The 12,509-nt window shown below is 35.0% G+C and overlaps 2 protein-coding genes across 2 annotated transcripts; one reads left to right on the forward strand and one right to left on the reverse strand.

Annotated features, from left to right (window-relative positions):
* The first annotated feature begins 254 nt into the window (after positions 1–254).
* LOC114419430 (L-type lectin-domain containing receptor kinase IX.1-like) lies at positions 255–2,605 on the forward strand. The gene has a single exon (XM_028385086.1). The coding sequence runs from the start codon at positions 307–309 to the stop codon at positions 2,398–2,400; it is 2,094 nt and encodes a 697-aa protein (XP_028240887.1). The 5' UTR covers positions 255–306; the 3' UTR covers positions 2,401–2,605.
* Positions 2,606–3,747: 1,142 nt separating this feature from the next.
* Positions 3,748–8,893, reverse strand: LOC114419429 (L-type lectin-domain containing receptor kinase IX.1-like). The gene is made up of 3 exons (XM_028385085.1): positions 8,592–8,893; positions 5,995–8,285; positions 3,748–3,989 (listed from the first exon to the last, which is right to left on the reverse strand). The coding sequence occupies exons 2-3, from the start codon at positions 8,112–8,114 to the stop codon at positions 3,938–3,940; spliced, it is 2,172 nt and encodes a 723-aa protein (XP_028240886.1). The 5' UTR covers positions 8,115–8,285; positions 8,592–8,893; the 3' UTR covers positions 3,748–3,937.
* Between the last annotated feature and the right edge of the window lie 3,616 nt (positions 8,894–12,509).

Genomic DNA, 12,509 nt, shown 5'->3' on the forward strand with positions numbered 1-12,509 from the left:
AAAAATGTTAAAATTTTGTGGATGACACGTCATATTAAGATATTTAAAATAAAAATATTTTTATTAAAATATGAAAAATTACGTTTTTTATGATATTTTTTATATTATCTTATGATTTTTAGAAAAAAATATATTTTTTTCTTTTAATTTCTTAGCCAATATGCCAATAATACTAATTATCAAGACCCTAACCTAATGAGAGAAATTGTATTTGAAGTGCTGCGTTGAAGAATGGGTCGTACCTCTCCCTAAACTTAGACTATTCAGAGCTAAACCCACTGAGTCATTCAACCGTTAATTAACTACATGCAGCTACCCCCAAGCAAGGGATATTTGCACAATTCCATTTCCACCCCATCCAACATCAATTCTCTAGTAATGGCAGCATCTCGTTACTGTAAGAAAAGTTATGTGCATGCTTCTTTTCATGCAATAACATTAACACTCTTGCTTCTTGCAATACCTCATGCAGCTTCATTATCTTTCAACTATCAGCAACTTGGTGACACGGGAATCGCCCTCAATTTTTCAGGAAAAGCCCGTCGTGACAATGATGTCATCAACCTCACCAGGTCTGAGCCAGATAGTTATGGCAGAGTTACATATTACGAACTATTGCATCTTTGGGACAAGAACTCAGAAAAAGTTACAGACTTCACTACCCATTTCTCCTTTACCATCAACACCCCAAATAAAACTCATCATGGAGATGGCATCACCTTCTTTCTGGCACACCCAGACTTCCCACAATCTGACATAGATGGAAGTGGTATCGGTCTAGCGAGCCGAGAACAACTGAAGAATCTAAATTTCGCAAAGGATTATCCATTTGTAGCGGTGGAATTCGATACCTTTGTTAATGACTGGGATCCGAAATATGACCATGTCGGTATTGATGTTAATTCTATTAACACTACTGACACTACAGAATGGTTCACCAGCATGGATGAGAGAGGGTATGATGCTGATGTTAGTTACGATTCTGGTTCAAACAGATTAAGTGTCACCTTCACTGGATATAAGGATGATAAAAAAATTAAACAGCACTTATTCTCTGTGGTCAATCTGAGTGATGTGTTACCTGAATGGGTTGAAATTGGTTTCTCTTCAGCAACAGGAGATTTTTATGAGGAACATACTCTTAGCTCATGGTCCTTCAACTCTAGTTTAGGCCCGAAACCGCAAAAGGGTGGAAGCAAAACAGGGCTGGTGATAGGGCTGAGTGTTGGACTTGGAGCAGGCGTATTATTTGTTATTTTGGGGGTAACTTTCCTCGTGAGATGGATACTGAGGAATAGAGGTGTGGAGGAAGTCTCACTTTTTGATCATACTATGGACAATGATTTCGAAAGAATGTCTCTACCCAAGAAGTTTTCCTATGAAGAACTTGCAAGAGCAACTAATAACTTTGCGAGCGAAAACAAAATCGGACAGGGAGGATTTGGGGCAGTCTACAGGGGATTTATGCGAGAGTTGAATGCCCATGTTGCCATTAAGAAGGTGTCTCGCGGATCTAGACAAGGGGTAAAGGAGTATGCATCTGAAGTAAAGATCATTACTCAACTCAGGCATAAAAATTTGGTTCGACTCTTTGGGTGGTGCCATGAGAACAATGACCTGCTGCTGGTTTATGAGTTCATGGAAAATGGAAGCTTGGATTCTTATCTATTTAAAGGAAAGGGTCTGCTGACATGGAAAGTGAGATATGATATTGCTAGAGGTCTGGCCTCAGCATTATTATACCTGCATGAAGAGTGGGAAGAATGTGTGCTTCATAGAGACATAAAATCCAGCAATGTTATGTTGGATTCTAATTTTAATGCAAAGCTCGGAGATTTTGGGTTAGCCAGACTAATGGATCATGCAATAGGATCCAAAACAACTGGTTTAGCAGGAACAATTGGATATTTGCCTCCTGAAGCTGCCACAAGAGGCAAGGCTAGTAGGGAGTCTGATGTATACAGCTTTGGAGTTGTTACTTTGGAGATAGCCTGTGGTAGAAAGGTTATTGAACCTAATCTGAATGAAGAACAGATCTATTTGGTGGATTGGGTTTGGGAACACTATGGTATGGGTGCTCTCCTAAAAGCATCTGATGCAAGCTTATATGGACACTTTGATGAGAAGGAAATGGAAAGATTAATGATAGTTGGCCTTTGGTGCACTCATTCTGATTTCCTTCTGAGGCCTACAATTAGGCAAGCTGTTCAAGTGCTTAATTTTGAAGCTCCACTGCCCATTCTCACATCTTTCAGCTCTATGTCCTCTAGGACTCCTGCTTCTGCAAATAACCAACACGTGTCCTCAAATTCAAGCAGTAGCTTACTCACTGAATCCTTACAATCGAGCACAACTATTGACCTCATTTCTCCAGCAGCTGCATATTTACATACGTACTAAGATTGATACTTATAGGGGTATTTTCTTCAATTTGGTGTTTTTTTCTTGAATTGAAATTCTACATCTGTGTCGCACATTATCTTTAGCTTTTGCAATATTTTCTGGTCCAATGTGTTGTCTTTCTGCATTTTCAAGTTAAAAACTCGCCTTGCCATTATGTAATATTATCAAAAGAAGCTTGAACTGAAATTCTACATGAGTGCCACAACTGACTTCCAATTCTGTGATAGGTACTTGTACTGAACCAATGTTGTTTTCTATTTTTTCTCTCGCAACATCAAGTCTAGAACTCATTGCCGATATATCATTTGCGTAAACAAAGAAAACAATTGTGGCACTATATTAAGATATTGTTTAGATCATCATCGTTGCATAGTAAGAGAATGTGCTTTCTAAAAGCATGCTTTTCCTTTGCAATCTGTGCTTCTTTCCATCATTGTTAGTACATAATGTTCCTTTTTTTTTCTCTGTGCTTAATATAGTGTGTTTTGCAAACAAATTCAATCACTGCTTGTCAACTGAAAAGAAGGGGAAAGACACAGATAGAGTTACTCTTAGCCTCTGCCTATTTGAAGATAAAATTGATCAATTCTTACAATTTCAAAAACCACGTTGGTGATTCACTCTAATTACTTTTTACAAAACTGAGATATACAATTGTCAATTAAACAGCGTGAAACTTGCTCTTAGGTTATTGGTGGGAGGCATACACCTTATAACCTGTTTTTGAGAGTTAAGTTCTAGAGAAGGGTAATTTGACATCTAATGTCTTGTTCTCTGTCCCTCTCTTTTTATCAAATCATGTTATCAAATCAGTTTTAGGATATGTGTTCAAAAGAGTTTGTCAGAAAATGTGTTCCTAACTATTAAACTAATACACCAAAGAACATAGACAACAATGAAACATAAACCATAAACACCATAAACAGAGGGGAAGATGACAGAGTAGAGTTATTTTCGATTTTGCTGAACATCCATACTGTTTTACATATTTTCATTCATTTTTAAGTGTAAATACATGAGAAATGACAGCCCATTATGACACCAATGCATGCTGTCATCAAAAGACATACAACCACTCACATTAGAGAGTGTAGTTTTGCCCAAATTAAAAGCAAACATAAAACCCACTAATAGGAACATTGCTTATTGACACAAACAAGCAAGGTGAACAATTAAACATCATTACAACAGTAAATAATAAATAAAAAAAAGTTTTACAAGTCCATTAAATCTAACATTGTAACATCCTCTATCCCAACATGCATATAAATGAAAAAAAAAAACATATAAAATATGAAATCTAATTAAATCAATTTTATTCAATAAAATCGTATGTAAATCCATGTGGGTAGAAGTTTCACATTCGCTTCATTGTTATCAAATAAAACTTCTCAGAAATATTTTCGGTTCAAAGCAATGTCGTTCAAGTTTACAACAGAATTCAAGTTAAATAATATAATAAAATAAAGTAAAATGACATGTTTGGAACATTATGCAATTAAAACAGAAACTTATGTCTCAATGTCACATTCTATTAGAGCATTGTTTCTCGATCCTCCAACACTAGGTTCCTTAAAGCAATCCACCTAATCATTTGCTCCCATGAGTACAAGGTTCGAAATCATCACATGATCCAAATACAAACAACACACAGGAAGTGAATTATCACATTCCTAAGCAGGTAGAGATAAACAAAGAAACACATATATAGTATAAGTATAACAAGCTCAATTTTGCACAATTCACATAATTTTATAACTCATTGCGTAACATCACTTATCTCAAGAATTTAATCATAAAATCATATTTCACACATTCACATTAATCACTTGTTCGGAACAATAAATTTCAAGTACAACATCTTACACTCACACAATTCATTACTCACCATTACATAGCAAGTCACAATGATCATTACACAAGCGTTATGCAACATATACATTAAGACTCAATCCTATATGCAACGTGGTACTATATCAATGAAAAACAACACTAAAGCACCAAAGAGTACATAACAAGACACACTACACAATGAGTATGTTAGGTCGCTCTCACTAAGTGAAATCATAAGGTGACTAGTCATGGTCACTCTGTTTTGCGAGAATGCTCCAATCATATGGGATCAACATAGGCTTAAAGGAGTACTCAAATTGAGTATATTTACTCCCAAAACCTAGACTCTGAATAATCCATTAAGATTTCACCTTTCTGATTCAGGTCCAACCCTTGAAACAACTTTTGCATATAAACACTGCTCATGGATTATACAATACCCACGAGCTCACACTTATTTTCAAACATGTTTAACATAATGCACTATAATTTAAAGCCTCGAGTTCTTAATTTGGAACCTTACACGTTCCTTTTAACACCTTATGCATTGTGCTACAATTTAACATTTCAGGTTCCTAACTTGAAACTCTACACTTTCCTTTTAACATCTCGTGCATAAATACTTTTCTTAAGATAAACACTTGTTAGGTTATTGTATAATTCATAACTCAAGACACAAATAATATCATATCAAATATTAACACATGCTCAATGGCCACAAATACTTAATCTCAATCACAATTCATAATATACAAATACACATAGTATATAAATAACTAAACACAAATATTCTAATCATGGATTTACAAAGTAAAATATAATCAAACAAAATTGCACCAAGGATTCACTAAAACTTTCAAAGAACCTTATAGTTAAATAGACTTTGACCAATTTTAAAGAATAACAATATGAAACAATATACAAACTCTTACTAAATATTAAAATTAAAATAATAATTGAGAATGTCATTTTGTTAGCCTATTCTAATTCCAAATTATAATATTAATTTCAAACTATATATAAAAAAAACCCAAAAGAGCACGAAAAGAGAAAAAAAATACAAAATTAATATTTCACTCCCTCTTACAGTAAATCTCTCTCGTTACTTAATTTTATCAATTCACGCTAATTAGAAAAGATTCAATTTCTAGGTTTTACACTCAACACAATAATATACCAGTTTCACAATAATTTCGCATTGGGACATCAATTGATCCATCAAATACAATCAATTCACGAATAAAAGAATAAACACAAAATTGAAATTCATAAAACAACCCAAAATATAAAAATTAAACATGCACTTATTGAGTAACTCCAAAAAAAATAAAAAATGAAATGAAACTGCATTTACAGAAAGCCGACAAATACAGGATGCAAGAAATTTTATATTCATAGAGCTTGCATGAAGTTCTTTTTTTTTTTTTTTAATTAGTACATGGAACATTAACAAATGTTAAAATCTACGTGGAAAAGAAACATTAAAAAAAAATGCAAGTTTCTGAAGCTGAGACAAAGTTGAAGATCCTATCTAAAACTTCCATTGTGTGAATCAAGGCTTTCAAAATATGGTGACAGTTCCACCACCATGAATCTGTCACAATTGTTCGTAGGACCTTAAATGAACAACTAGCCAGAAAATTAAATTGCTTTTTTCATATTTAAATACACAGACAAAATCTGACTTTACAGTGTACAGAAAGAGAAGTAAATATAATCGTAACAAGGAAAAAAGCATTCTGATAAAATCACTTTTACCGTGAGTACAGAAGCGACACAGAGGGAGAAGCATCATCAGAAGTTGTGGTGAACCCAGAGGAGTTTGTGTTTGCAGTGGAGCTTCTGATCTGGCTATGACCTTCCACTGAAGCAGTTATGCTGAATGGTGCTATCGATGAGTGCAAGGGGCCATCAAGATATGTTGGAACTGGCAAACTTGATGGAAGATTGGGCAAGGGAGCTTCAAAGTTAAGCACTTGAATTGCTTGCCTAATTGAAGCCCTATTATTATGGTCAGGGTGAGCACACCAAAGACCAACAATCATCAAGCATTTGATTTGCTCCTCCTCAAAATCCCCTTCTAGTCTTGGATCTGCTGCATCAAGAATTCTCCCTCCTCCAAAGAGTTCCCACACCCACTGCACAATATTTATTTCATTTTCTTGTGCCTTAAGGTTGATGGGTTTTCTTCCACAAGCTATCTCTAAAGCAACAACTCCACAACTGTAGACATCTGATTCCTTACTAGCCCTGCCCAAGGTAGCACATTCAGGAGCCATGTAGCCCATAGTGCCAGCTAAAGCTGTAGTTTGTGCACCTTTTGCATGGTCCACAAACCTTGCTAAACCAAAATCCCCAAGTTTGGCATTAAACTCCGAATCCAGCATAATGTTGCTTGACTTTATGTCTCTATGCACAACACATTGTTCCCATTCCTCGTGCAAGTATAGCAATGCAGAGGCCAATCCTCGAGCTATGTTATATCTCACCGCCCATTTCAACAAACTTTGCTTCTTGAAGAGATGAGTATCTAAGCTTCCATTTGGCATGTACTCATACACAAGCAATAGCTTTTTCCTTTCATGACACCAACCAATCAAGTGCACTAGATTTCGATGCCTTAACCGGTTAATAGTTCTTATTTCTGATGCAAACTCCTTTATCCCTTGATCAGAATCTTCTGACACCCTCTTAATGGCAACATGAGACTTTATGTCTTTAAGATAACCCCTATAAACACCACCAAATCCTCCCTGACCTAGTTTTTGCTCATCTTTGAAACCATTAGCTGCCTGTGCTAATTCAGCATATGAATACTTCCTGGTCTCTACCCCCCTTCCAAAATCCTCACCCATAAACTCTTCAAAATCATGTTCTTCCTCTTCCGTTCCTTTCTTCCACTTCTTCCACAAGACAATTGAAATCAAACCCAACCCACAAACAAATCCACCAATACTCAATCCCACTGCCAAGCCTGTCTTGTTCTTTTTCTTCTGACTGGGAGCTATATTGGAGGTTGGAGACCTTGCAACTGGGTCTGCTCCCTTTGTTATGTTTTCTTGTGCTGCCAAAGTTGAGGTAAAATCCCATGAATAGAGACTATGTATAGCAGTTGCATTTCCCGTGGCAGCTGAGAAGCCAAAAGAAACCAATTCTGGTAAATGAAGTCTCAGATCAACTATAGCAGATAGATGTTGCTGCTGAATGGTATGATCGGTATCATTGTTAAAACCTGTGAACACAACACTCAAATTCAATGAACTGGAGTTGTAACTGATCCAAGCCTCGTTGAGTTTCCCTTCCTTGATATCAGCCAACCATGTTACATTAGAAGCAGATCTCATAGAGTTGATGTCTATTCCAACATGTTCATGGGGTGGATCCCAGCCATTCTGATAGATATCAAACTCCACAGCAACAAATGAATTGTCTGTGGAGTTCAATTGTTGGTTATCAAGTGTAAGACCCATAGAAGCTCCTTTTGTGGCATTAGGAATCTTTGAACCAGCAGGGGCAAGGAAGAATGCAATCCCATCTCCATATTTACTTCGGTTCTGTGAATCTATGACAAAAGAAAAATGGGTTGTGAAATCTGTGAGATTCCCTGTGGCTTTGTCCCACAGCTGCATAGGTTGGTAATATGTGGCTCGACCAATGCTTCCAATCATGCCCTTGTCCATTTGGTTTCGTGTGAGTTGGATAGTTGGTGCTACAGGGTTTGCTGATCCCTCAAATACTATGCTCTTGTCATTAGGATCGAAACTAGTGAAGTTAAAGGACAAAGAGGAAGCATAGGGGATAATCAAGAGGAAGAAAATGGATAGCAGCATCACTAAGAGGTGATGGGGGAAATTAAGATTGGATAACTGGACATGCATTGCTTTTGGTGTGCTGAGACAATTTTTGAGAGCTAGATTTTTCTGAGGCTTGCAGAATTTCTGGGCCGCCAATGCTTACTTCTTGGTTTTTCCTGTCTATTTTCTGTCGTTCTAGCTTTAATTTTTTTTTTATCATGTCTTGTGTAAGTAAAAGCTGTCGTGTATATAGTTCTAGAAAGAAAAAAAAAAACAAGTCTGGGTTACATTGTATCTAGGTGCGAAGCTGCACTCACATAATGTCAAATAATTTACATAACATAATGTGCAAATTTATGAATTATATATGCAAGTATGGACTATTATATTTAAAAAGTCAAGTTCTAGAAAGAAAAAAAAAAAACAAGTCTGGGTTACATTGTATCTAGGTGCGAAGCTGCACTCACATAATGTCAAATAATTTACATAACATAATGTGCAAATTTATGAATTATATATGCAAGTATGGACTATTATATTTAAAAAGTCAAGTTTCGTCACCTGCTTGTAGTATTGATATTTGGTTTTACAATAAAACAGGGGGCAGTTTGACTCGTGAGAGATGGCTTCTGCATCTCTTTCATCTTTCATTCTCTGAATTCTGCATATTTGAATTCTGATCATGAGGTGATTGACATGATCCAGGCCAGGAGTTGATTGTGGATCAAGGCTAAGCTAGAAATCTCTTCCATGTCATTATATGAGTGGTGTCTTGTATCTCCATTTATTCTACTTCCACCCTACTTGATGTAATTGGGCTAGGGGTACTCCTTGTACTTCATCTTATCCATATATATGTCTTATCCAAAAAAACTACAGGGCCATATGTCCTTCCTATATAATTTCATAAAACTAGTATTTATCTTACCATAATATTCTTTTATGATAATTAGATTCCATCATTCTAAGTATTTCAAATTCTCTTTTAAGATATTTTTAATGGAGAGTACTTTTAAACTTTGTTAAATCTCCTCTCGTTGGGGAGCAAACAAGATCTTTTTATTGATTTACTTCCAATTTCTTTTGCCTGCTTTATAGATAAAATGTTTTTAATTAAATCTCCAAATTTTTTTTACTCCAAATTAAAACCATAGTTTTCACAAGTAACAACTGACACCAGGATAGATCAGAAATTAACAGTAACTGTGCCCATGAGTTAGAAGAAATTTTCGGTAGTATGGATATGAATGATAGTTGAAGGAAGGAAGCTGCTACATGTATGAGCCTTACGCTCAAATCTTGATCGTTCAAACACTATTACCGTTGTTAACTTATTGGAAAAATAATACAGTTGTAATATATTTTTTTTATAACCATTTTTTTTATTTTATAAAAAGACCACAAAGAATACTATATATATATATATAGACACACACAAGATAACTAGTCATACTATAAAGCTTATGCAATGCTTAATTGGATTCCCATATAGCCGCCAGTTTGTAAAATATGTAACCGTTCCCACCCCTTTTTGAGACAACCCAAGTCCAAGAAAGAGTTTGAAACAAAAATCTTACTTTAAGTATATTTTCAAAATCAAACTCAGTTTAGCCCGAGGTTTCTTGGCTCTGAAATAAAATAAAATAAAAAATAGGTTGCAAACAATATAGTGAGAAGCAGAGTTGAGAGGATACTATACACAAAGATTTGCATACTAGTTCTTCATCAAGTTTGGGCTAAGTTTAGTCTCTACCTTTAGTAGGATTTTTTTTTACCATATAAAACAAGGTATTTTTTTTCCCTTAAGCCTCCACAAGCTTTCCACGTAGTTTTCTTTAGAAGACTCTAACTAATGCAACGAAACATGAATGGAAAGGGAAACAAGGGTTCGATGTCTCATTGATTCCTAAGACTACCAAGGGTTGAGAATTTAAAAAATCTCAAATTTTATTCAATCACAAACTGTCGTCATAGGAGACTTGGGTACATATTGATAGAAAACACAATTGTCCCAGAAACCCTAAAGCAAGAAACAATAAATGCCAAAAAAGCCCTTACATAAAGAAAATAGCAAAACTACCCTCTAAAAATAAAATAAAAGATAATAATTGTCGTTTTGACCCCTGAAATGATGGAATTTGGCTAAAATAGTGATAGACACATTGCCCGAAGGAATGTTGTCTTGCTTAAAAGGTTGTTTCCATGCGAAAAAATGTAATCATTCCTCAAAAAAGTACACAGTTGACTTTTTGGGTCAACTCTGATGATTAACCCTGCACTACATCATCCTCTCCGGGGTGAAGAGGGTTCATCCTTGAATCAGAAACCATCTTACTGCCAAAAGAAGCATTACCAGCATAAGGATGAGGTGCTTAACATTGAAAACATCAGCAATATGAATATGACTCAGAAGTTGCAAACAATAAGCATTCTGGTTGATATTCTCAATAATCTCCATAGGCCCAATTTTGCGAGCAGCAAGCTTTTTATATTCATGGGTAGGAAAAGGATCTTTAGTCAAGATAGTCCAGACAAAATCGCTAACAGAAAAGTCCACAGATCGACACTTCCAGTCAGCCTATAACTTGTATTTTTTTGTGGTAGCTATCAATTGAGCATGAGTATGTTCATGCACCTGGGAAAGTTTGGAGATGAACTCCACAGTGGTGGTATAGGAACGCACTTGACTAGGGATGGTCAACAAGTCAAGGGGTAAACCTAATAAGTCTCCATGTTTGTTAGTTAAATGGTGCTTAAACACTTGTGTATATGTATATATAAAGCTGGTCAGTCTAGCTAGCTTGTTTCAGTTAGTTAACTCGTGATGTATATGGATTTGAGTACCCCATGTACTTGTTTAATGTATTTCATTTGCGTATAAAAAAATAATTGTTTTGATACCAACAACCATATTACAGGACTTTTGGATTTAAAGTTCAATTTACATCTTTCTTATCTTGGCTTCTACATTTATGACAGCATGAAAGCAATCATTAAGCGCTTTAACAAGCAAAACGAGGATCATCACTGGCTAATGGATCCTAGCTACTTTAGCAGTCAAGGTAACACATGCATCCACGTCTCTAGTTATATCTTTAAGCTCTCCCGAATATGATATACTATCTAGACATTTATGATTCCCATAGTTTGTACGTGCAATGACACAACTGATCTTTTAGTATTATTTAGCATTATTAAGATGGAGAGGAAAAAAGAAAGAAAAAACAAGAATAACAAGAGAAAGAAAACAATATATTGGTTAATTTTCTTCCAAGAAATAAAACTTCATTAACTTAAATTTAAAACCTGAACAATCCAACTAGTGTTGTTAAAATCAGACCGATCATCAACTCTCATTAACTCAATTGATGTATTAGGTTAAGGGGTCACTAGTTGAGCCAATGAATCAGTGTGGATAACATGAACCAATGTAAACATAATATGTGTGTGTTTGTGTTTGTTAACATATTCTCGCCTCTTTTTTGGTTGGAGCATATTAGTAACCTACACAAAAAAAATTGGATCAAAAACTCAATTGTTTTCTTTGTTTCAATTAATATCTTGTAGGGACATTGTAGTAAATTAGAGTTTAACTTTTTTAGAAAAAGAAAAAACTCATTTATTCTCTCCTCCGATCTTTCTCATCTCTCTACTAACATATTCACGTCTCCATCTGGAAGCAATGTGAATTGCAACTTGATTGTCACAAAACAAATTAATTTGAGAGACCTGTGTAAACTATAGTTCATAAATAAGCTAAGGTTATGCAACTTCGTTTGAAGGGAAAGCATGAAAAAGCTGACAAACTGATGGTAAGGCATAAAATAAGAGAATGTGGTGTTTTTTCTAGACTTTGTTTGCCTATAATAGAAAAAATCTCTAACACATTTGCAGCCATTAAACCTTATTGAAACATGTTACTATTGCAAAGTGTGCTAGGAACGAGTGATATGATGGTGTTTGACTATTTAGGTCCCTTTTAACTTAATTATTACTGAATAGCACTAATTCCCTTTTAAAAACTCTGCCTATATATAATAAAAATGTAAAACACTGTACATTGCTATTTGACTTAAATATTACTGAATTAGCACTTTCATTTTCTTACAAATATTTTTCTTGTCTATCTTTTGCAGTCATATGCATTGCTGAACCTTATAGCAACAGGCCTATGAAGTCAATAAAATGCCAAAATTTTCAAGTGAGTGCTACAAACATGTTTGACCCAGCTTGCATCATTTACTTGTTGGTGAAAATGCTTTATTTTTATGTGTTTCACTCATTATTTTGTAGACAGAATTGCAATGAATTTGTTTTAGGCTTAATAAATTGGCCTCAACAAAAACAAATGAGAATAAAAAAAATGAGAATTAAAAAAAAAACCTTTCTAAGACTGTTCTTTGTAGAACCGTCTTAGAATGCACTATATTCTAATGTGGTCATCCTAAGACACCCGTCTTAAAAGGTAATACATCCTAA

This window comes from Glycine soja, chromosome 7 (assembly GCF_004193775.1).
Source record: "Glycine soja cultivar W05 chromosome 7, ASM419377v2, whole genome shotgun sequence".
In the NCBI taxonomy this organism is placed as follows: Eukaryota; Viridiplantae; Streptophyta; class Magnoliopsida; order Fabales; family Fabaceae; genus Glycine; species Glycine soja.